Source organism: Mastigoproctus giganteus, chromosome 7, assembly GCF_048544385.1.
Source record: "Mastigoproctus giganteus isolate SK-2022 chromosome 7, ASM4854438v1, whole genome shotgun sequence".
In the NCBI taxonomy this organism is placed as follows: domain Eukaryota; kingdom Metazoa; phylum Arthropoda; class Arachnida; order Uropygi; family Thelyphonidae; genus Mastigoproctus; species Mastigoproctus giganteus.
Window position 1 is genome coordinate 204,327,798 of NC_143581.1, and position 24,070 is coordinate 204,351,867.

Here is a 24,070-nt window from a genome sequence, read left to right on the forward strand (position 1 = left end):
ATTAATTTAAACTCCTCTGACCTTGTGGTCGTAGCCGAGTATAAACAAGAGCATATTAACTAACATTTGGTTTTTTGAAAAATTTTTCATTTCTATTCCTGGTTACGTGTTATTTCTATTACTGCCATTTCAGTGTCCCACAGCACTGATTTCTTTTGCCAGTAGCACTAATAAAATCACTGGTTACGATTTAGTCTACTAAATTTCATCATCTCTAGATTCCATATCTGGCGAGTTCGTCTCCAGCCCACAGTATTTCTCACAGAATATAAACGTACTCTATGGTAATGCTACCTGTCGGCTTTCCAGCCAGTTCGTTCAGTTGTTAAAAAGTGAAGGTTGTAGATTTATTTATTTTTTGGTTTGAGGCGAATCAGTAACTTATGCCATATTGCGCCATATATAGTATGTTTGTAAATTAATTGTTCTGTGGTCAATTTTCTGTTTGCTGGACGAAAAAACCCGAGTTTCGGGGAAGGGGTGGGTGAAACCATGTCACCCTCGCCTGAGACCGAACAACTCAGCTATGCTGTGAAAAAGATCCCTAAAAATTCCTCGTACCATTGACGGGCTCGGCTATTTTCCACTCAGTGTAGGGATGTAAAGGTTGTTTCAGTTTGCCTTTATAGTGCATATGATTATCCCAACCTTATTTTATACAGTATTAAATATAATAAATATTTAATATTTATTATAAATGTAATAAATATAAAGATGCCGGTCCCAAGCCCGGATAAATGGTGAGGTTTGTCGTCAGGAAGGGCATCCGGCCGTAAAAAACTATGCCAAAACAAAAGAAAATGATAGAATGACGGAAAATAGATGTGGAATGGCTAGGGCGTACCCTATAAGCGACGCGCAGCCACGTCGCCCGGAAACTGTGAGAAAAGGGTCAGAACTATCGAACAAGGGGCGGGTTCGGTTAAAAAGGTTAGTCCAGCTAGAGGAGAAGAAGAGGATGAAAAGTGTTAGAATAGGAACATTGAACATTGGGACGATGAATGGAAAGAGTAGAGAGATTATGGATTTGATGCAAAGAAGAAGAGTGAAGATCCTATGCCTACAAGGGACAAGGCGGAAGGGAATAAAGCGAAAGAGCTCGGTGAAGGGTACAAGTTGTTCTTTAGGGGAGCGGACGAGAGAGGGAAAAATGGAGTAGGTATTGTAGTTGATAAGGAATTAAAAGATGGAGTGTGTGAGGTTAACAGAAGGAGTGATAGGCTTATGAGCATCAGGGCGGAAATGCCGACCCCACATAAATGTGGGAAGAAGGCGAAGATGAAGAAGATTAAAAATATAAAAAAAAACTTTATATTATTATTTACATTTATACATTGTTTTTATACATTTTTTTTAAAATATTTATTACACGTACATATTTTTTTTTTTTTTTTTTTTTTAATACAATATCAAGTATTCTGTCATAGTCATGGAGTGAATGGCAGCGGCCTGTTTCTTAGGTCCGAAATTGGTGGCGCCTCTTTCTATGCGTTTTAACGTGTAACCGGAATTAACATTATCGTCTATGGGAGTTGACACTCTGTGGCACCGGCTATTTAAGACGGTATGCACGTGCTTGAAGGATTTGATACATGTTTCAATGACTTGATGTCATTGGATAAGTACGGTGCAAATCGATAAAGAATAAAACTCTTTCCCTCTCCAGTGGGGGTGGATCTTTTGATCAGTTTTAATGCCTCTTATAGTAACAAAGGAATTTGTTGGTCGGTGTACATCATGAATCCTTTAAAAGTTATTGAAGATATTTTGATTATATTGTGTTACTGTATAGAGAGCATAGTTCTAAGTTTCATTCCCAAAAGCTTTCGCTATAAGGACGTTAGTGGGGAAACTGTACTGATTACTGGTGCTGGCAGTGGAATCGGTCGTTTACTTGCACAACGGTTTGCTAAACTTGGAGCACAGGTTATATTGTGGGACCTTAACGAAACCAATAACAATGAAACCGCGCGATTAATTCGAAATGCTAATGGGAAGGCTTTTCCATATCGTTGTGACGTATCAGACCGGAATGGTGTGTACGAAAATGCTCTTCGTGTGAAGAAGGATGTCGGACCCGTAACTATTCTTATAAATAATGCCGGAATTGTAACCGGTAAGCGTTTCTTAGAATGTCAGGATGATAAGATCTTAAAGACTTTCGAAGTAAATGTTCTTTCACACTTTTGGGTAAGTTGTCTCTTTACACTATGAGCATATTAATTAATCTTAACGAGTGGCAGCTCTAATGCTTTTCTGTTAGTGGCGATCAATGAACAGTTTCCCCACTAACATCCTTATAGCGAAAGCTTTTGGGCTGCAAAGCACTAATGTTATATAAGTTTTTAAAATTAATAAGTTGAAAGTTACAGTTGTTACACTTCTAACAAACATTTTACCTAAAATAGGATAATTAGTGATTATTTTTAAATTAAGCATTTAGGAAACTAAAATATTTAAGGGCAAAGGCCTCATGCTACGAAGTAGAATGACCAACATGTAGGTTAGTGCAAAAGCATCATTTTAACGCCATCTACCAAGGTAGTTTTTTAATTAATTAAATTGGCATCGTTTTGGTTATATCTCATATTGTGAATGGCTTAACAACGAGTTGCCATGGTATTGTACTACCTCGAATAAATAACACTCCATCAGTGGAGAAGACTACTGTTATTTATTCTCAGTGGATACCACCACCCAGACGGCACCGTTTCAAAGCTTGTTGGCTCCTCTTCGGTGGGTGGGCAGGTACCCTGGTGTTGCAATAGTGATAACTCGATATCACTGCACACCTCAGATTGCTTACCCAGTTTTTTTTAACTGATTATCATTTCATATACAGTATTTCAGTAAATAACACAGATTTTAGTTAACATGTAATGAATAACTTCAAGTTAAGTCAAATTAATTTTAGTTAACTTCTAGCAAAAGCAAATATAAATGGCTTTATTTAGAGCTTTTCATTTTGGAAAACTAGATCACCAGCTTTAGTCCATATTCATCTTTTTTGTTCACATAAATTTTTATAATGTAATAGGACACATTCTTCCCTTTAATAGTTAAAACCCCTCTTTTTAAATTTCTGCATACAGTCCCCACCACAAACAGCAAGAAATTTCACTTTTTAAAAAAATAGCTTTCAATTAATGTAATTCCTAGGAAAATTGACCAGCATTACAAGGAAATTTTTATAATAAACTTCACATGTAGCTACTTAAAGTGAAAGTGGTACATGAAGGTGAGAAAATTGCCATTATTCCTCAGTCCAAATGGTAGACACTACTGTTTCTGAAGCAGTTATGAAAGTGATGTCAAGCATCAGTGTTTTTTATTGAATATACAGGAATATCAAAAGTATGTGGTGTCTCAAACCTTTATGTAACAACAAATATTTTTGCAGGAATAGGATACATGATAGAAATTTGAAATGACTTACAAGTGATAGAGGTAATCTTCAAGTTTTTTTTTCATCACAGATTTGAAAATGTACATGCTACAATAGATGACAGTATAATCACAGAACTGTAATTGTGGAGAATTGTGTCAACAAAATTCTATCCTCTTGGTTTTATCATCAGTTGGCAGCTTCTTTACAAGCTGTAACTTGTATAGTTTCATTCCCAGAGGGTGATGTGACGTGGCATGTTGCACACTGTTGACTTTGACATGTTAAGCTCACAATGCATTTAGTATGGATTTTCCTGGGCTTTGTATAAAACTTCCTTGTCAGAACTTCACTCTCACTGACTTTTGTTCAGTCACCACCTCTGCCAGAATGATTGCACTGGTATTCTTTTTGAATATTCCTCACCATTGCAGAACTTTAGGTCTACTTTTCCTTTTAAACAGTTAGAAATTTATACCATAATAATGGTGGTAGACTGCTGCTCATTGAGCACAGTGTCTTCTTAGAGTTGATAAATTCTGTCACAATTAAGTGTTTTGCAATTATATTGCCATCTACTGCAGAACTCTCTTTTCTGGCTGGTGAATAAAAGCTAATAAAGATGTCCTCTATAATCCAGAAATAGTTTCAGATTTGTGTCATGCATTTTCACACAATATAATGTTTCAATTTTGTAAAGGAAGTATATGGACATCAAAATCTATATAGACTACTGGTAAAAATTATTTATGCAGTCTGTTGGTGTTTTTTTTCTTTTTTGAAAGAAATGTATCATATCTCTATTCCCATTCTTTTATTTTTATTTTTTTGTCTATTCATCTCAAACTGAATCCTGTATACGGCCTTGCTATGGTACTGTATTTTTTTTTTTTTTTTTTTTTTTTTTAATTCTGGAAACAGCATCTCTCTGTTTGCCTTGCTAAGTCATGCACAACAGTGGAACTGCATTGGACAGCCCAAATAAGTTTGAACATTCTTTATCAACAATGGTGAGCTTATTAACAACATTGTTCCACCTGCTCCACAAGTAATCTATGGCCATCACAAGTATAATTAGTATTACTGTAATGACCTTGACCTTCACTTTTCTTCATTGTAAATCCCTATGGACCAATGAAAATGCATGTGACAATTATTACCTAGGGAAATTGAAAATACCAGCAGGACACATGGTATTTTCCAGAAGTGTCCATTTTGGAGAGGTAGTCTAACAATTTTTTGATTAATAGAGTTTTTTGTGTTTTTTAAAAAAAATTGTGTACAGTAAAGCTTGAATATAATCTTAATTAAAATAGGTATTTGATGATGCTTTGATTAAGTGAGTATAGTTTCTTCAGTCTTTTTAGAATGTTATACATACGTGTTCTGATAAGTGTTACTTATCTTGTGATGAACATTCTTCTTCTGATTCAATTTTTTTCCCACAAAGATCCTATTCAAGGACATTCCCAAGAATATACTATCATTTTTAATGTAGTGCATTACCATTTTATTGTGATGTGAGCATTGGTTCAGGAAATGAAACTGCATTGTTGTTTATCAGTAGGATGTTGTAGAGGTGGGTAGTTTAAATAAATTCAAGGGAAAACTAGATACACTATTAAAGGGGATGGACAGATGAAATGGGAAGTTTTGGCTTTGCCACTGCTGCTACTAATAGTAATAACGTGTACATTTAAATGAAAATATTTTTATACTTATTAGTTCTTGCATTCTTGAAAACATACCTGATAATTTATTTTCTTATGTGTAGACATGTAAAGCATTCCTTCCATATATGATTGAAAACAATCATGGACATATCATCTCTATTGCAAGTATGGGTGGAATGTCTGGCATTGGCTATCTTGGAGATTATTGTGCAAGCAAATTTGCTGCTGTTGGTTTTGAGGAAGCACTTCGTTTAGAGTTAAAAAATGATGGTCATAAAGGAATACATTCAACAGTAGTATGTCCATATTTTATAAGTACTGGAATGTTTGATGGTGTTAATCCAGGGTGAGTAAATCAATTTAAAACTGAAAGATATTTTTTTTTTATATACCTGAGAAGAACTTAACAGTTGAATTTCATTAATTTTTATTTAAGCTGATGTTATTGGATTGGCATGTGTTTATTGAAAAGTTAAATGAATAATCTTTAATTGTTCATGCGAGTATTGTTGGACCCCAAACGTTGTTTTTTTTTTGTTTTTTTTTAATTGAATTAAAGCTAAGAGAAACTCTTCAAAAATGGAAGAAACTATTGTACAGAGTGTACAGCAGAATAAATAATGCAGTTTTATTGCTTAAAAAACTAAGTCAGGTAAGTATGTTCCCTAAAAGTTTCAGAGCTTTCTAATCTATGGTAAAAATTTCATGACATAATGTAACAAGTTCTCATCAGCAACTCTGATTTCTTGCAGAATCTCCTTTATTCAGCAATACCCAAAGAGCAATCATGAAAAACTCTTCCTCAGTCCTTTGCACTGAGGGACTTTTTTTTTTTTTTCAAACTTTAGCAATATTGCTAAAGCTTGGAAAAAAAACATTGGGAAACATGTTATATAAGGCTTGCATAGTAGTGATACTAGAAATGCATGCTGTCTCATTGGAAATAAGATTGTTTTGGTCTTTTTCTAATCTTGTAGCTCAATTTATAAAAATGTCTGCAATAAATGAAATGTATTCACCGTTACCATTTCATCCTCCCTGAAAAAATAGTCTCATGATTCTTCATGTTGTAACACCATGCCATACTGCAACTTTCAGGGCCCCTGAGTGCCAAGCAAGTCTAAAAGTGAATCTCAAAGCACCTTCTCTAGGATTAGCTGTTTTCAGAGAATTTAAGTGTTTTGTTTATAAGTTATTTCTTTTCTGCACTTCTCAATAAATATGTAAGCTTTTCAAAAAGAAAGGAAAGATACCTTTCTTCTTCCTGTATATAGAACTAACCTCCATAACACACTAATCTCTTCTCACTTGGTTACTGGCAGCACTGCTCCTGCCTCCACGTGGCAGGGCCAGTAACTGGGGGAAAATTATTGATTGTGACAACTACCCAGCACTTGAGCCCAGATGCTCATGACATGAAACTGAACGTGATGCATCCCAATCTAAGAGACTACGCAAAAATGAGAATCCACAGGAATATCCAACATTCCTCATATTACATTCTCTTTCATCCAAACCTAATGCCCTTTCACCATTTTTAATTCAGAAATGTTTAGAAAGTGTGGCTGGTTCACCAAAAATGGTGAAAAGACTGATCTACTAGTTGAAACAGCTAAACATCGGCATTCTCAGGCTCTACTGAAATTGTCAACTTTTGGCAGAATACCTGTACAGGTCACCCCTCATGCTACATAGCAAAGTGGGATCTGATGAATGTCACTAATGAGATAGAATTACAAGAGCAAAAAGTCATTCAAGCTAAACGAATGTTCAAAAAAGATGGTGGACTTGTTCCCACTAGGAACATTATTCTAACGTTTAGTACACCAACCTTACCATCATGTGTGAAAGCCGGATACCTTAACTGCCGAGTATGTACCTACATTCCCAATCCAATCAGATGTTTCAAGTGTCCAATTTGGACACTCACAAACAGTGTGTCGAGGGGACTCCATCTGCCCAAACTGTGGCTCCAAAGCCCATTCACAAACTGACTGCACTGCAGAAATGCCACAGTGCCCAAATTGTAAAGGCCAGCGTCTTCAAAAGCATGTGAACTCTGGAAGATAGGAAAAAAGATCCAAAAATACAAAGTTGAACAAAAGGTCACCTACTAGGAAGCAAGTTATGCTCACCATGCCTAAAGTTACCTATGCTGCAACAGCAGTCACAGTATCCATATCTGTTTCAATTGCCGATTGGGCTCAATCAGTGCTTTCGTCCCCACAACCACCATCTACAGAACAATGTAAAGTAACTTTCACTAGCAATACTCCGCTAACAATTCCTGCAACTGATACTATGCCAGAAACTGCAAAATTGAAAGCATCAGCGTTAAACACTGCAGACCAACCATGCTCAGGAAATATGGATATTGATTCTGGTACCCTGCAAGAAGAGACCATTTTAGATTTACATGCAGAAGACGACATGGACAGTGGGTGCCCTGCCTTCTGGGAAAAAAGGATGAAACTAGATCAATTCAAACAGGCTGAATACAAAAAAGACAGAACCATCTAAAACTAAATAATGCAGAACATTATACAGTGGAACTGTAGAGGTCTACAAAGTGATATTTATGATCTAATCAAACAGCATAGTTTGGTTATCATCTGCCTGCAAGAAACCAATCTAACTCCACAGGTGACTCCACTGATTAAAAACTGCAGTATCTACCAACAAGACAGAAGTAGTACTAACTACTTCTGTCTAACTCAACAAGAGGAGGTGTAGCCATACTTATTGACAACAAAGTTCCTACAAAAGAGGTCCCTCTGCAGACCACATTAGAGGCTGTAGCACTATGTATTGTTTTGAATTTTATGTTAACTGTAGTCTCTGTACCTCTCCCCAAACAAGGAATTTACTGTAAAAGAGCTGGAGAATCTTATAAAGCAGTTTCCATCTCTTTTCATTCTGCTAGGAGATTTCAATGGGCACCATCCTATGTGGGGATCTCCCAAGATAGACAAACAAGGAAAACTCATTGAAACAGTTCTTGGTAACCAGAATCTCGCATTATTAAATACTGGTTCTAACACTTATATTCACCCTCCCACTGGAGTATCTGTGGCCATAGATCATTAGTAGATCTATTAGTAGAGACATATGATGCAAGAAAGCAAGCTTATGCAACATTAACAAAAAAAAAAAAAAACCCTCCCATTTCACCCCTCCATTCATTCCCAATTCCTGTCCAGCTCAGCCTTAAATTTATTTAGCCTATTAGCTTCCACAACAAAAGATGGAAGCCTGTTCCACCAATTAACTACTCACTGGCTAAAGGCAAATTTCCGCACATCTATTCTACAACTCTTTTCTCAATTTGAAACTGTGCCCCTTCAGGTTCTTAGTCTAAGCAAGAGGAAGAATCCCATCAGCATTCAGCTTGCTCAACCCATTCAAGGCCTTGTACACATCAATCAGATCACCTCACAGGCGCCTACTCTGCCGGTGCTGCAATTTGCAGAACTTAAGCCTTTCTTGGTAAGAGCACCTCTTTGTTCCCCTCCCCAATCTTGTTGTCTTTCTTTGTACTCATTCTAGCAACTCTGCATCCTTCCTAAAATGAGGCCTCCAGACCTGTTCGTAGTACTCAAGGTGTGTCCTGACCATTGCCTTGTATAACGAGATAATCACTTCCCTGTCCCTGCTAGCAAAATTCCTATATATCATTGACAAGACTCCATGACCTGCCCTGGCAGGCTGTCTGCACTGCTCAGTGGTTAGCTTCAAGTAATCCACTGAATAGTGATCATTTGCAAACAAATAGAACCTCACATAGTCAGCCACATAAAATGGAAATTTACCAAGGAAGATTGAAACAAGTTCACCAATGCAGTTTCCTTTCATGATCAAGTCATCAAAAGCCAGCCTAAAAATGACGTTGCTGACCACATTGCTCCACAGATAATAACAGCTGCAACCTGCTCTATACCCAAAACCAGAGTTGGTCCTCATAGACATGCCAATGTCTTGGTGGAATGATGCATGCCGTGATGCCAAAAAAAAGAATAGAATAAAGCATGGAATCTATTTCGCAAGAACCTGATAAATTTTAAGAAATGTAAAGCTAAAGCATGTTACATGCAGAAAAAAGCAAAAAAAGATTCTTGTTCTGTTTTGCTTCCACCATTAATAAAAATACAGAGCAGAAAAATCTGGAACCAAAATCAAAAAACAATGGTAAATCCTACCTGGAATCAACACCTTTTGGAAGAGTAAAGATTTCTCCTCTCCAATAGAAATTGCAAACGCCCTAGCAGAATCCTTTTCTGAAATCTCTGCCACATCTGCATATGAGTCGGCCTTTAAACAGATAAAAGCCAACGCAGCAAAGTATAAGCTGACCTTCAATACAATGGCATCTCTTCCATATAATTGACCTTTTACATTACTCAAACTAGAGAGCTCCTTAAATAGGTCAGCTAATAGTGCACCAGGGTCTGATGAGATACACTATGTCATGTTTAAACACCTAAACAAGAAAGTTCTAAACTCATTACTGATATATTTCAACCAAATATTCTCTGAAGGCTACTACCCTCTTTCTTGGCACCACTGAACAGTCCTAGCCTTTGCTAAATGTGTAAAGGATTAATCAAATCCACAAAACTATTGGTCAATATCTCTTAGTAGTTGCCTTGGTAAGACATTAGAAAAAAATGATTCACGCCCGATTTAGTATGGTACCTGGAATCTCATTCGATAATGAACAGGAACCACTACAGCTTTAGAAAAAATCGATCAACGCTAGATCTTATGATCAGGGCAGAATCCAACATACGGAATGCTTTTATCCGTAAAGAACATCTCATCATGGTCTGCCTGGATATAGAGAAAGCCTTTGATACCACCTGGCGCTACGGCATTCTTCAAAATCTGTATGCCACAGGATTCTGAGGTCAGCTACCACTAATCATACAGAGCTTTCCACAAAACGGAACCTTTCAAGTGCATTATTGCAATTCTCTGTCCCGCACGTTTGTCCAAGAAGAAGGGGGGGGGGTCCCACAAGGATCAGTTATTACTGCAACGCTCTTTGCAGTTAAGCTAAACAATGCAACAGAACATTCCAGTTAATGTTAACACCTATCTATATGCAGATGACCTTACAGTATCCTGCCACTCACAAAATAAGCACTCAATTGAGTGTCATTTGCAGCTCTCAATAAATAAAATACAATCATGGGAATCCCACGATGACTATCGCCTCTCTGCAACAAAAACAACTGCTATCCACTTTTGCAAAAAGCATCAGCTCCATCCTGAACTAAGGTTAGGAATCCAACAAATACCACTTAGCAATAATATCCGGTTCTTGGGACTAGTACTCGACACTAAACTTATTTTTCAGCCGCATATAAGGCAATTACGGACACAGTGCATGAAAAAGATGAATATTCTCAAAGTTATCTTGTCTAGACTATGGAGTTCCAGTTTATGATTCTGTACATAAGACAGCAGCATTGGCTTGGCTCAATCCAGTCCAACATAGTGCTCTCAGGATTGCCTCTGGAGCTTTTAAGACATCCCCAGTGCAAAGTTTTATATAGATGCCAGTGAGCCTCCACTAAGTCTTACGAGAAAAGTATTGCTTCTTAGTTATGCAGCCAAATTACGTAGCTTCCCTTCTCATCTTATCTGGACATATTTCTTTGAACCTTGGTGGGAAAACTTATACAGAAATAAACCCAATGAAAATAAACCTGCAGGTATCTGGCTACAAGAGTTAACAGAAGACTGGGGCATCTATTTTTGAAATATATCTCAAGCTGCAGATGCAGTACAAGCACCTATTGAACCACAATCTTAGACAATTGCATGCAACTCGTGCATTGGCCAATGCTCGCAGTCTCCAAATATATACAGATGGCTCCAAATCCGTGGGAGCTGGAGTAATCAGTCCTACAACCATTGTTTCTGTCCAGTTACCACTTGAATTCAGTGTTTTTGCTGCTGAACTGTGCAATCAAAATGGCTTTAAATGTCCTTAATGATCCTCTAAACACCCAGATCATAATATACACACTCTTTAAGTGCTGTGAATGCCCTATGGAATAAATCACGATTTTCATCCCCTTATCCCACAAATTAGATCTCAGTGATATCACTTCAGTGAAAATAAGCAGCTGTCATGTTTTGCTGGATACCCAGCCATGTTGGAATTCCAGGAAATGAGCATGCAGTTGAAGCAGAAAAACACCCTGCTTGCTTCAATTACATCCCAGTTACTTATTCTGACTACAAACTAATCATACAGCAGATATGCACCGAGATGGTCTGAAATGTGGCATAACCAAACAGGTAACAAGCTCCTTCAAATAAAACAGAATCCACAGCTATGGAGATCCAGTTCCCGATTAAACAGGTAGGAAAGGAAGAGGTTGTGCTTACAAGAGCACGAATTGGCCATACACATCTAACACACCTATTTTTACTTCTAGGTGAAGGTCCTCCACTTTGCTCGCATTGTAGTTCCACACTTGCTGTGAAGCATCAAGCGTGCACATTGCCATTCAGCTAGAATTGCATGTTTCAGTTCTCTACTAAATTCACAAACCATTGCAACTAAGACAAATATTTGGAGATGATGCCAATTCATCAGAATTGTTTATTTATATAAATGATCAATGTATACAACCATTTCTAGGTAAAAAAAAAAAAAAGAAGTAAACTGCAGCTATTATCTTCCATCCACTTCAGGATGGAAGCCTCCTCAACAATTCATGCTGTGGGAAATGGACCATAATATATGGCAGATTGTGGTCCATTTCCTAATCCGATTCAAGGAAAAGAAAGTAATTTGCCATCCCTAACATAACATCAACGAAAATTCCTTGCATAACAGAAAGAAAAACAACTTTTTCCTAACCGCACATAACCGAACCGAATGGAACCTAAGTAAACTAAACTCAAGCTGAGTTTAGCTGTCTGCAAGAAAGTTAACCTAACCTAGCCTACCTGAAAGTAACCGAAACCTAATCGTAAACAATTGCACCTCATTAACCCGAAGGAAGAATAACTAACCTAAAGCCCAAGAAAAACAATATATACAACTATTTAGTTTTCTCTAGTTCCAAAGCAGCAAAACGTAAAAGAACAAATCCAAATCAGTGAATCTCGTCCAGAGCACAAGTAACATAAACGATAAAAATCGCAGGGTAAGCTGTGCCGTGCTGGTCCAGTGCAGGGTTGGCAGATCGACTGTATTTAGCAGTCAAGGGTTTGAACCACGGTCTACTCAGAGCGTGTGCCACTGCATCCCTGCTCCTGACCACTCGGCTATGGGGGCCACCACTTCTAGATCCATCTCTAATGTATTGACGAACACTCGAAAGTAACAGGCACAATTTGGCCATAGCAGCCTTTGCGGCAATAAATCCCACTACAACAACAAATTTCGGACTTTGCAGTGGTTTTTCATGCAGTTTTCCAGAATTTCTTTAGAATTTTCTTCAGATGTTTCCTCCATTTTCTTTGAATTGAAAGTGAAAATTCCACAAGAAATATGAGTGATTGATGTAGTTCTTATGCTGTGTTGAGAAACTTTCGATATGATTAGAAAGCTGGGTAACTAATGAGGGAGTTCATTGACTTATCCTAGTTTAATATAAAAATAGTCTTAATCTTTCAGTTTTTATATGTATATAAAAACTGAAAGAATTATTACTGTCTCTATATTTTTATATAAAGACGGTCTTAATCTTCCGGTAGATGCCGTTGTCCCTTAACTGCATTTATAATTTAATATTATACATGATTTATAATAGATAGCATTGAAAATCTCAGGAAGAAGTTGTGCCTATTTGCCTCAATTGTACAATTTTGGCTTACAAAGCTGAAATTCTCTGGACTTCACATCTATAAGTTGATGAAATTGAATCAAGATAAATAAATAGATGTAGAGATTATTACTGCACTATTAAAAAAAGTAACAACAATTTATTTTTATTAATATATTATTTTTATAAATTGCTGATTTGATTTTTGATAGTAATCTCACACTAAGAGCAGTCAAGTCAGAATGGAAAGAAATTAATTAATATTTTAAAGCATTTATGTACAAAGTTTTCATTTTTAAAATTTTACAAACTCATCCCATGAGTCAGGCCCTGGTGGGAACTGACTCTCACAATATTTATAATACCACTGACTAGTGAAAAAAAAAATTAATGAAAAATATTCAGGAGAAACCAAGCCACTAGCTCTCATGCATTATGAGAGCTATTTGTTATGTTTTTATAATAAACTAATTACTGCTGTTTTGAAGATGATATTTAAAGTATGGAATGTACAATTGACTAGGAGAAAACATTCAAGGACACAAATTATTGCAATGCTATAAGTTTTACAAATTTTCTGTGTAACATGAATATGTAAACTCTTCTTGTCTCTGCCATCTTGAGAATAAACAGAAATTTGAATGACTGCTTGTCACAAAAATTAGATTTATTTTTAAAAAATAAATAATCATATTATGAATATGATATTTGATCTTTTTAATATTTCTGATCAAAGAAAATATCAATTGAAATAGCCAGCGAAGAGTCTAATGCTGGCCATGCGTACAAGCTTCTAAATGTTGAGGTGCAAAAATCTTAACCTTTTGTTGAAGACAGCATTTTTTTTAAAAAATGACTGATGTTATGTGCACACTTCATTTATAGTGTTCGTAGAATTGAGCACTAGTAGCAAAAAAAAAAAAAAAACACCTTTGAAATACTCAAAACAAACCATGTAAAGGCTATTTTTGAATACCATGCTTTGCTGTACTATGTTAAGTGTTAATTTTTGGTTAGAAATCTACTCCACGCAAACAATTGTTTCAGAACTTGACATGACTACTGCATTGTTAATTCTGATGAAATATATACTTGAAGTATAATTAGTATATCATTTGTTAAATTATGAGGTATAAATGGATATTGACTTTCTTACCATAAATGTAATCTTTTCTACTTCAGTAAATGGAAATAACTTATTTTTATCTTCGAAATAATTATGGATTTCTAATGCATATGTTCAGCCACTTAAATTGCAAAGAGATGTTTGGTAGCATTCAACTTTGAAAATTTATTAAAAATAATTAAAGTTGCCTACTCTGGAATTGAAGACCAAAAATTGGAAAGATTACATCCTCTGTTAAATAATTGTTTAAACTCTTCTAAAGCTAAAACTTTTATTATGAAAAGTTACCATAGAAAATATAGAGCACTAATTTTCTTTCAGGGCATTTTCATTTATTAAACCTGAATATCTAGCTGATGAAATAATGGGTGCAGTACTCACTAATCAAGAAATGTTAATTATGCCAAAGATCTTCAGTTTGCTCATGGCTCTAAAATGGTAAGCCGAAATTCATTATTTTTGTCTATTGGATTATTTAGTGTCATCTCAGTTTTCCTTAATTTTTCCACAGCAACTTTATTTATGATAGTTGTGCTACTTCTTTCTTTCTGACACCTCACACATAATAAATGAATTCTTATTACAGTAAGTCCACTGTTTTGATTGTATGATCCTGGTCATTCTATTCTTTTTCATTCCTTACTGTATTAATGTTACCTTTTTCATTGTAATGAAATATTGGCATCTCTGCTTTTCAAGAATAGTATTCTACAAATTTGGGAATATTTTCCATTGAGAGTAGTACAAGGCGTGCCTATTAACTGACGAGACTGTGCATGCAGTTACTACACACCAAGCACCACCCGTTAAACAAAGGCACATCAGTTGACCTTGAATCTTTTCCTAGTTATCTGCAAAATCACATTCCAACATGCATCATTCACGTTGCAGTAAGATGGGTATGGTTACCTTGTGTTTTTGAAGCTTGCTGGAAAAATGACAAACAAAAGAATCGGACAACGAATCAACCTCAAATTTTAAACTAAACAAAACGCCAACTCAAAGTTATGAGTTATTGCATCAAATTTATGGGGAAGATATTATGTCAAGAGCTTGCATGTTTGAATGGCATAAAACATTTTTAGAAAGAAGAGGGAAGATGATGACCAGGCAATACTGTATTGATGAAAATGTGGACAGGGTAAGGACATTGATTAGAATTAATTGTTGTTTAAGCAAAGTAATACGCTTGATCTGATTATCAGCAGTGATTATTCGTGCATTAAGAATTTGCAGATAACGGAACCACTAGGTGACAGTGATCACAGTGCACTGATGAGGGATTTACTTAAGATGTGACTACCATCAGGGAAGGGTTTTTGCTTTCATAAAAGTAACTACAGTGGTCTCAGATTTAAGTTCTATAGAGGGGAGACCAACCGTTGATGTTAAAAACAGCAAATTCTAAATGGAAAGTATTCAAGGAAGTAATCTTGGAAGTAAACTGTTCTAGGTTTAGGCCCAAATGTCAGGTGAACTAATGAGACTCGTGGTAGAGAAGAAAAATGCATGAGATGCATATATATATTATCAAGTGACAGAAACCTATGGTAGATATAAGCTAGGCTGTAATCAAGTCACAAAGGAGGTTAGGCAACCGAAGGCAGATTATGAGAAATCTTTGGCAAAGGATGCAAAGAACAACAGCAAACACTACTTTACTTATATAAACTCTAAAAGGAAGGGGATGAATCATCAGGTTGGTTCACTTGATATCAATGGTTTGACTTTAGATCATTCTCAGATAGCTGCCATACTAAATGAGTATTTTGCATCTACATTCACGGATGACGAGTTATTCAAGGAGGAGAGGACCAGATGTTTATCAAACTCACAGGGAGTTAAATGATTTGATTTTGTAATAACTGAGAGAAAAGTGGAGGAAGAATTGTTGAAGTTAAACATGAGAAAGGAACTTGGAGTGGATGGGATCTATCCAGTTATATTAAAGGAGATGGAAAAGGAAGTAAGTAAACCCTTAGCCATAATTATGAGAGCATCCTTGGACTCGGTGGAAGTTCCCACAAACTGGAGATGTGCAGATATATCTCTGATTCGCAAAGGAAGATCAAATGGTGACACGATTAATTAGACCTGTTAGTTTGACTTTGTTCCAGAGAAAATAATGGAGTCACTAGTTAAAGAAGCATTGCAGGAGCAGCAGTGCGTAGCACACGCTTCTTGATTAGACCGGGGTTCGAGCCCGTCACCACCAAATACGGAGGATGCGGAAAGGTCAGGGAATGACCAAAGCATATCCCATAGCAATATGCCTTAGTTGCTAATGCTCCTAAAAACCAAAATAATAACAAGACAGTAGTAATAATTCAGACACAGCATTGGTTTGTTAAGGGGAAGTCTTGTCTGACCAATTTGATTGGATACTATGACGTGGGCAAAAAAGAACTGGATGAAAAAAATAATTTTGATATCATATACTTGGATTTCAGGAAAGCTTTTGATACTGTTGCATACGAAAGACTACTGTACGAATTGGAGCAGTATGGCATTAAACGTAAGTTGCTGCAATGGATAAAAGGATGGTTGAGTGCAAGAAAACAGTGGTAATCAATGGATACTGCTTTTCATGGACTGTTGTTATTAGTGGCGTCCCCCAGGATTCGGTGTTGGGTCCATTATTGTTTTGTATAGTTATCGGCGATTTTGATAAAGGTATATTAAGCTTAATGTCAGTCTGCAGATGATACAAAGGTTAGCAGAGTTGTTAACTGTAATGGTAGTATGCTGCTGCAACAGGATCTGGAAAAGTTGAGCAGATGGGCTGATAAGCGGCAACTGAAGTTTAACATTGACAAATGAAGTACTGCATATGGGTAGCAGTAACCCCAGAGAAATGTACCAACTGGGTGGTGTTACACTCAGGGTAGTGGAGAATGAAAGAGACCCTGGCATAATTGTGCAGTCAGACTTCTGACTGCAAAAGTTTTCTGTGCAGTGCAGACTGGCTGCCAGAGTAGGTCATGGGATCTTGTCAATGATATTCAGGAATTTTGGGAGCAGGAATAAGGAGGTGATTATCCCCTTATATAAGGCAGTGGTCAGGCCACACCCTGCATACAGGTCTGGAAGTGTCATTTTAGGAAGGATGTAGAATTGCTACAATGAGTACAGAAGAAGGGCAAGAAGACTGGTGAGGGGAACTAGGCACCTGCGAGGCAATCAGATTGAGGTGTATAAGTGCTTGAATGGATTGAGCAGGCTCAATGCTGATGGGATTCTTCCTCTTTCCCAGATTACAAACCTGAGGGGACAAAACAAGACAGTTGTTGAATAGATGTATGGAAATTTGACCAACCAGTGGGTGGTTGATTGCTGGAACAAACTTCCATCTGTTGCGGAAGTTGATAGCTTAAATAAATTCAAGGCAGAACTAGACACATTTGGAACTAATGGAATGATGAAATGGGAAGGTGTTTTTTTTTTTTTTTGGCTGATGCTATATAAGCTTGCTTTCTTGCATCATATGCCTATTCTAATGCTACTAGAACAAAGTACTATCAATATTGAAAATTTAAACGACAGAATCATGATTGAATTCTTTGTCATTTGATATGTAATACCCTTTTTATGTCAGTATACATTCCTCCCCATTGACAAAGAATGACTTGGTGCATTCTTTGTCATAGATGAAAAATAGATGAACAGTGTTGAATTAAAAAAGGTACAGTTTCCATGGCATAAGCAAGTATACCATAAATCAGGGGTGGCCAACAAGTCAATCGCGGCTTTAATTTTGATCGATCACGACAAATTTTAAACATATAAAAATAGATTAGTCAAAATCTAAATGTTGTTATTATTATGTGCCCCACTGTATACGCTTATTACAAATCTGTTGAACCACGTGACTACTCTTGCCGCTGCGCAGCAGCTAGGCTTGTCTAGTGAAAATTCACTCAGTTATGTTGAGAAGAGTATGTGTCAAATTCTTATTTTGCTTACTTAATATTAATAACTGGACAGTACTTATACGTTAATATCCCTCGATTTAAAATGAATACTATGAAAAAGAGCAAAACATATCATTTATCAAGAGTGGGAACTAGAATACATTTTTTGTAATGATAAAAGAAAAATGTTGTTTGATTTGCAATGCTTCCGTGGCTAGACTCGCTTCAATGCACTTCATGTTTGCCCCCTTTACTTCTTTCAATATTTATTAATGATATTAATATCTTTATGATAAATACTAATTGGGTTTTCTGCCTAATAGTGACCTTAGAAAAAATAAATTAAAAGAACTTAAATCCAGATTTGTGCAACAATTTCTTCACAACTCCTAATCTACAATCTAAAGCAGTAACTGTAGCATCATTTAAAGTGAGTAATCTTCTTGCAAAAAAATGCAAACCATTTTCTGATGGTCAATTCTCAAAAGAAGCATTTTTAGAAATAACAAATTCTCTTTTTGAAAATTTTAAGAACAAAAATGAAATTAAGTGCTCTTAAAGATTTTAAAGATCTGCAATTATCTCGAAATACTGTGATGCAAAGCATAGAAAATATTAATAAAAATGTGAGCGAACAATTGTGTGCTCATATTGCTAGTGGCATGTCCTTTTCTTTACAACTGGCTGAATCTACAGACGTCAGTGATACAGCTTGATTGTCCTTTTTTATTCGTATGGTTTTCGATGATTCTGCCACTAGAGAAGAACTGCTGGGTATGGTTTTGTTAAAAGAAAGAACTAGAGGTCTTGATATATTTAACCCATTCAAAAATTTTATTGAAAAATTTAAATTGCCACTATTTAAGCTCATATCAATAACAACAGATGGAGCCAAAGCAATAACAGGACATCTTAACAGATTCATCATATTGTGCCAAAAGGATGGTGAATTTCCAGATTTTTTTGTTACCACTGTATCATCCACCAACAAGTGTTAGCCAACAAAAGATTAAATACTAAGTGTTATGGACATAGCTTTCAAAATCAAATTCCATCAGAGGACAATCTCTTCAAAGGAGACTTTTCAAAATGCAACTTGATGAAGATGAACCAGATCTGATATTACACACAGGTGTGAGGTAGCCGAATCGGAGTAAGTTTCTACAGATACTTTGAAATTTGCTGAATGAAATTTAAAAAAAAATTGTTGATCAAAGGGGAGATGATTATTAGCAGCTACAGGATACAGTGGTTGTGTGGTCTGGATTTTTTGACAGATTAACCAGTAAAATTAAGTGATCTGAATTTGGAATTACAAGGAAAAAATAATGTAGGTGACATGATTAGTAATATTTCTGCACATAAGCATCAATTTTAGGCAATGGCTAAGGATCTCAAAGAAACAAAATTCTATCATTTTGTAAATATGCAAAAGTTCCTTTACAAAAATATCCTATTTTTGAATTTAATAGTGAGAAATGTTTCTGAAATTGAAAGTTGTGGATGATTTTGAAACAATTGAAGACATTGTTCAATATATTTCTTATCCATTTAATGTCGACTTAGATATGAAACAAATTGAAGAAAAATATCACTGAGACTTTTACTGCATATGGGAAGCAGTGACACTAGAGTAACATATCAACTGTGTGGTACTACACTGACAGTGGTAGAGAAAGCTTAGCAGATGACATGAAGACATACTTCACATAAATTTAAATGTGTTGATTAACGTTTTTAACCGTGTGCAATGAAATTCTTGAGATGGTAGCTCACGGCACATTTTGAAGAAAAAAAGTAGATTGCATCACAAATTAAGTTGGCCACCCCTGCCATAAATGATTCCTAGAATTTAGCCTCTGTCATACCTTTATCAAAACCAAAAATCAAGAGGAATGAAGGTTAGTTCTAGGTTAATACATCCTTGGGATGTTTAAAAAAGTGATATAAGAGGGAAAGCATTTCAAACAGGATTGCTATAGATGTTAAAGTATGATGTTACATAACACTGAAATGAGAATAAAAAAAAACCTAGAGTTCTTTTTCATTCAAAGAATGTTAAAAACAGAAGCATGCGATAAGCAAGAGTATTAATTTACTGTACATTGGATATAGATACACGTACAGTAAACCCTCACTAATCTGAATTAATTGGGAGTGGTCATCCAGATTAAGTGATAATCCCGATTAGTGAAGCAAAAGATAGCCTTAAAAGAACAAAAACTTAGAACACAAATAAATGAAAAATTTTATAAATAAAATAGATTTTATTTATTGATGAAAATAAATAAAAAATCACTGAACAGAATTTTTCATATTTCAATCTAGATTATTCGACATCGGATTAGCGAGGGTTGGAAGACATTTTTTAAAGTTAAGGTGGACTATATTGTTAAAAAGGTTTAGAAACAGTGTTATACTATTTATATACTTGGAAGAATTATTTCACCAGTGGTCAAATGTTTGAAATCTAAAGTAGCAATTCCTGATTCGGTGTTTTTTTTTTTTTTTTTTTTTTTTTCATGTCTTTTAGGATTGTTCCTACCTCTGTCTTTGCACGTGCAATGTCAGCACTGAAGATAACCTCATCTATGACAACATTTACTGGTCGTGAATCAAAAACATAAGCAGGAAGAAAATAGGATTTTAAGTAGCAATTGAAAAAACCTGGATATTAACCATTAATTAGTTTCCTGTACTATTACTGTTCTTATTGATATGTACATTATATCCAGTAGTTTTATTCTGGATTAATGTTTATTGTCTACATCTGGGTTTATCTTCTAGTCTTTGTTATTATGACAAAAAAATCATTTACAAGTTAAATGAATATATCTAAGATTTTAGGTGATATGATTATTTTAATTTTATAGAATTAAAGAAACCAAATATATTAAAGGTAGTAACAGTGATAGTCTAGTTTTATGAGTAATGTGAATAATTTTAACTAGATTTTTATTGGTATTTTAAAAAAATTTTTTTTGATGAAATTGTTTTAATATAGTAGTATAATCATTACTCAAACCATGTGACCTATTTTTAAGCTTTTTCTTTTGTGGTATATTTCTGTTGTTATACTTTTATGCTGTTCCTGTCAATTGTTTAATTGTTCTAGTCTTACAAAAAATTCAGCCAATAGTGGTTGTATTTAGGTGGATAAATGGATTTTATACTGCCAATGTAATATACACAAAGCATTGATATTAATGGTTATTTGTATTCTATAGAATAATTTACACATGATAAATGAAGTTTATTATACTTCTCCACTTGCTTTCTTGATGAATATGTACTTCATACACCATTTAACCATGAAATGTGGAACCAAAAAAAACTATATATATAGTAGGGCCTCATTAACTCAGCAACATTAGGGCTTAACTCTACCTGTACAGATCATAAAGTGCTATTGAAAGATTATGCATTGTTCTTGTGTAGCAGCAAGAAATGTTGCTGCTGTGATCTTTATAGGATATTTCATATTTTGAGAAACTCTTTTGGCCTCACAATCTGAAATAAGAAAAAACAATTACAGTGAAACTTCTAACGGACACCTCTTCTAACGGACATCTCTCTACAACGGACATTTTCAAATTCCCCAACTCACCTCCATTGGTTTTAACTTGTTTGCAGCTTCTGTCTAGCGGACATTCTCTGTAACGGACGCGGACAGGCAATCTGCACTGTTTCGTTTAGATTAGCACTTAATTTGATCTCCCCATAACGGACAGCGGGCGAGCTTGCGGCCCTTTTTCTAGGAACTTTTCTTCCACGTATTGCCTCAGTCGTGTGTTTATTTTCTATTTCCGATTCTCTGAATTTTATCAAGGTTTATGTCGCGGTTCTAAACCCTTTTTCAAGAATTTTAAGGCACGTGTAAAACTTCTGATGAATTCGGTGTGTGCAAGGGGGGGGGGGATTTTGTCAGCCTTTCGTCTTTTGAGTTTCAGTTTTGTTCAGTGTCGTGTGAAGTGCACAATGTCTTCTCGTAAGCATTTAACTTTAAAAGATAAAGTCGAACTCATTAATGCGTATGATCGGCAAAAAAATAGTGTTCGCACTCTCGCTGCAAAATTCAAAATTGGGAAGACGCAGGTAAGCGACATCCTAAAGAAAAAAAAATGAACTGCTCAAACAATTTTGGCAACACAGAAATAATCAGGTTCAAAAATCATTCCCGAAAACTGTTGGACTTCAAATTGACAATGTTACGTATGAGTGGTTTTGTCACGAACGTGCTAAAAAAAATTCCCATTAATGGGCCTATTATTAGGGAAAAGGCTTTGGAGGTTGCGAAATCTATGGGAGTAAATGAGTTCAAAGCTTCTGTGGGATGGCTAGACAAGTTCAAAACTCGGCATAAAATTTCTTGGAAAACCGTAAGTGGTGAAGGTGGATCTGTTGATACTGGGGCACTTAATTTGATCTCCCCATAACGGACAGCGGGCGAGCTTACGGCCCTTTTTCTAGGAACTTTTCTTCCACGTATTGCCTCAATCGTGTGTTTATTTTCTATTTCCGATTCTCTGAATTTTATCAAGGTTTACGTCGCGGTTCTAAACCCTTTTTCAAGAATTTTAAGGCACGTGGGTATTTACAGTGGGTATTTTAAGCTAAGGATATTTACAACTGTGACGAAACAGGGTTGTTTTTTAAAGCTCTTCCTGAAAAAACAATGAGTCTAAAAAACGAAAAGTGCCAGGGTGGAAAAATTTCTAAGGAACGCTTGAATATTGTGTACAAATATGCTAGGAGACTTTGAACAACCTCTTGTTACAGGAAAACCACAAAATCCTCGTTGTTTCAAGGGCATAAAGTTGAATGTTGATTGGAAGTCTAATAAAAAAGCGTGGATGACACGAGATATCATGAGCGAATGGATAAGTCACTTTAACCAAAACATGATTCGTCAAAACAGAAAAATTATTCTTTTCATGGATAATGCTGCATCTCACCCGCACATTGAATTGTCCAACATTCAAATCGTTTTTCTACCACCAAACACATCTGCACAGTGTCAGCCCTTGGATTAAGGGATAATAAAAAAAATTTAAACTTCACTACAGAAAACGTGTTTTCAGACATCTCATTGCAAACATGAACGATGTAACATGTGCGAGTGACCTTGCGAAGAAAATCAGCATCCTAGATGCGATTCAGTGGATTTCCTCTTCAGTAAACGCAATTAGAAAACAAACTGTCGTGAACTGTTTTGTAAAGTCTGGCTTGTCAAACGCAAAAATTGAAGTTGTGAACAGCAATGTGGAGCACCACGAAGCGAAGAACAAGAACTTCATCTATTGATAATGTACGATACTTCAGCAGCTACAAGTGACAATGGCTACAAAGATATAGACTCGAACCTCACTACAGAAGATGGTGCTTCTTGAAAAATATCGACATTATCATCGATATTTTTCAAGAAGTTCCTCATGAGGATGAAGAAATGGAAGGAGGTCATTATGTCGAAGAACATATTAACGACGAACCACCGATGAAAATAGAAGAAGCACTCATACAAATCAATCGTTTAAAAATGTTTGTCGCCGCTGAAGTATTTTACTGAAGGACTTTCGATGGTTTCTTCACTCCAAACAAATGTTGAAAACAAAATTATCAGCCGGAAGAAGGTGCAGAAGAAAATAAGTGATTAATGTATGTATTTTTTTTAAGATAAAGTCATAATATGCATAGCACAATTGTATGTATATTATTTACAAAAATATTGTGCAAAATCTGTATTTAATTTAATTTTACATTTAACGATTTTTCTTTATCTCTTGTGTACGTAATTGTATATTATTTACAAAAATATTGTTCAAATTTTAATTTAATTTTACATTAAACGTTTAACGATTTTTCTTTCTTTCTTTTTTTTTTTCTCCCTCAGACTTCTTGTTAGCGGACACTTCTCTCTAACGGACACATTTTCGTTCCCCATGGCTGTCCGTTAAAGGGAAGTTTCACTGTATATTATTAAATAATATAAGTGTTTAAATACATCCTTTGTCACATGTCTGTGGTTGCTTGCTCCTATCTGTTACTCACAATGAAACTGTATCATTTAATTTTTGAAGTGAGCAAGATTTTTTGTAGTGGTGTGATGGTTCTAACTAAACACTTAAAATATCTAGTGCTCAGGAAAGATTCTTAGGTGAGCAGATCACTCAAATTTTAAGCTCATAACCAAG

At 35.6% G+C, this 24,070-nt stretch overlaps 1 protein-coding gene across 1 annotated transcript; it reads left to right on the forward strand.

The window, feature by feature from the left end:
- The first annotated feature begins 1,575 nt into the window (after positions 1-1,575).
- LOC150083607 (short-chain dehydrogenase/reductase family 16C member 6-like) lies at positions 1,576-20,545 on the forward strand. The gene is made up of 4 exons (XM_090377380.1): positions 1,576-2,190; positions 5,160-5,404; positions 14,290-14,406; positions 20,413-20,545. Exons 1-4 carry the CDS (start codon positions 1,738-1,740, stop codon positions 20,504-20,506), a joined length of 909 nt encoding a protein of 302 aa, XP_090233506.1. The 5' UTR covers positions 1,576-1,737; the 3' UTR covers positions 20,507-20,545.
- Positions 20,546-24,070: the final 3,525 nt, after the last annotated feature.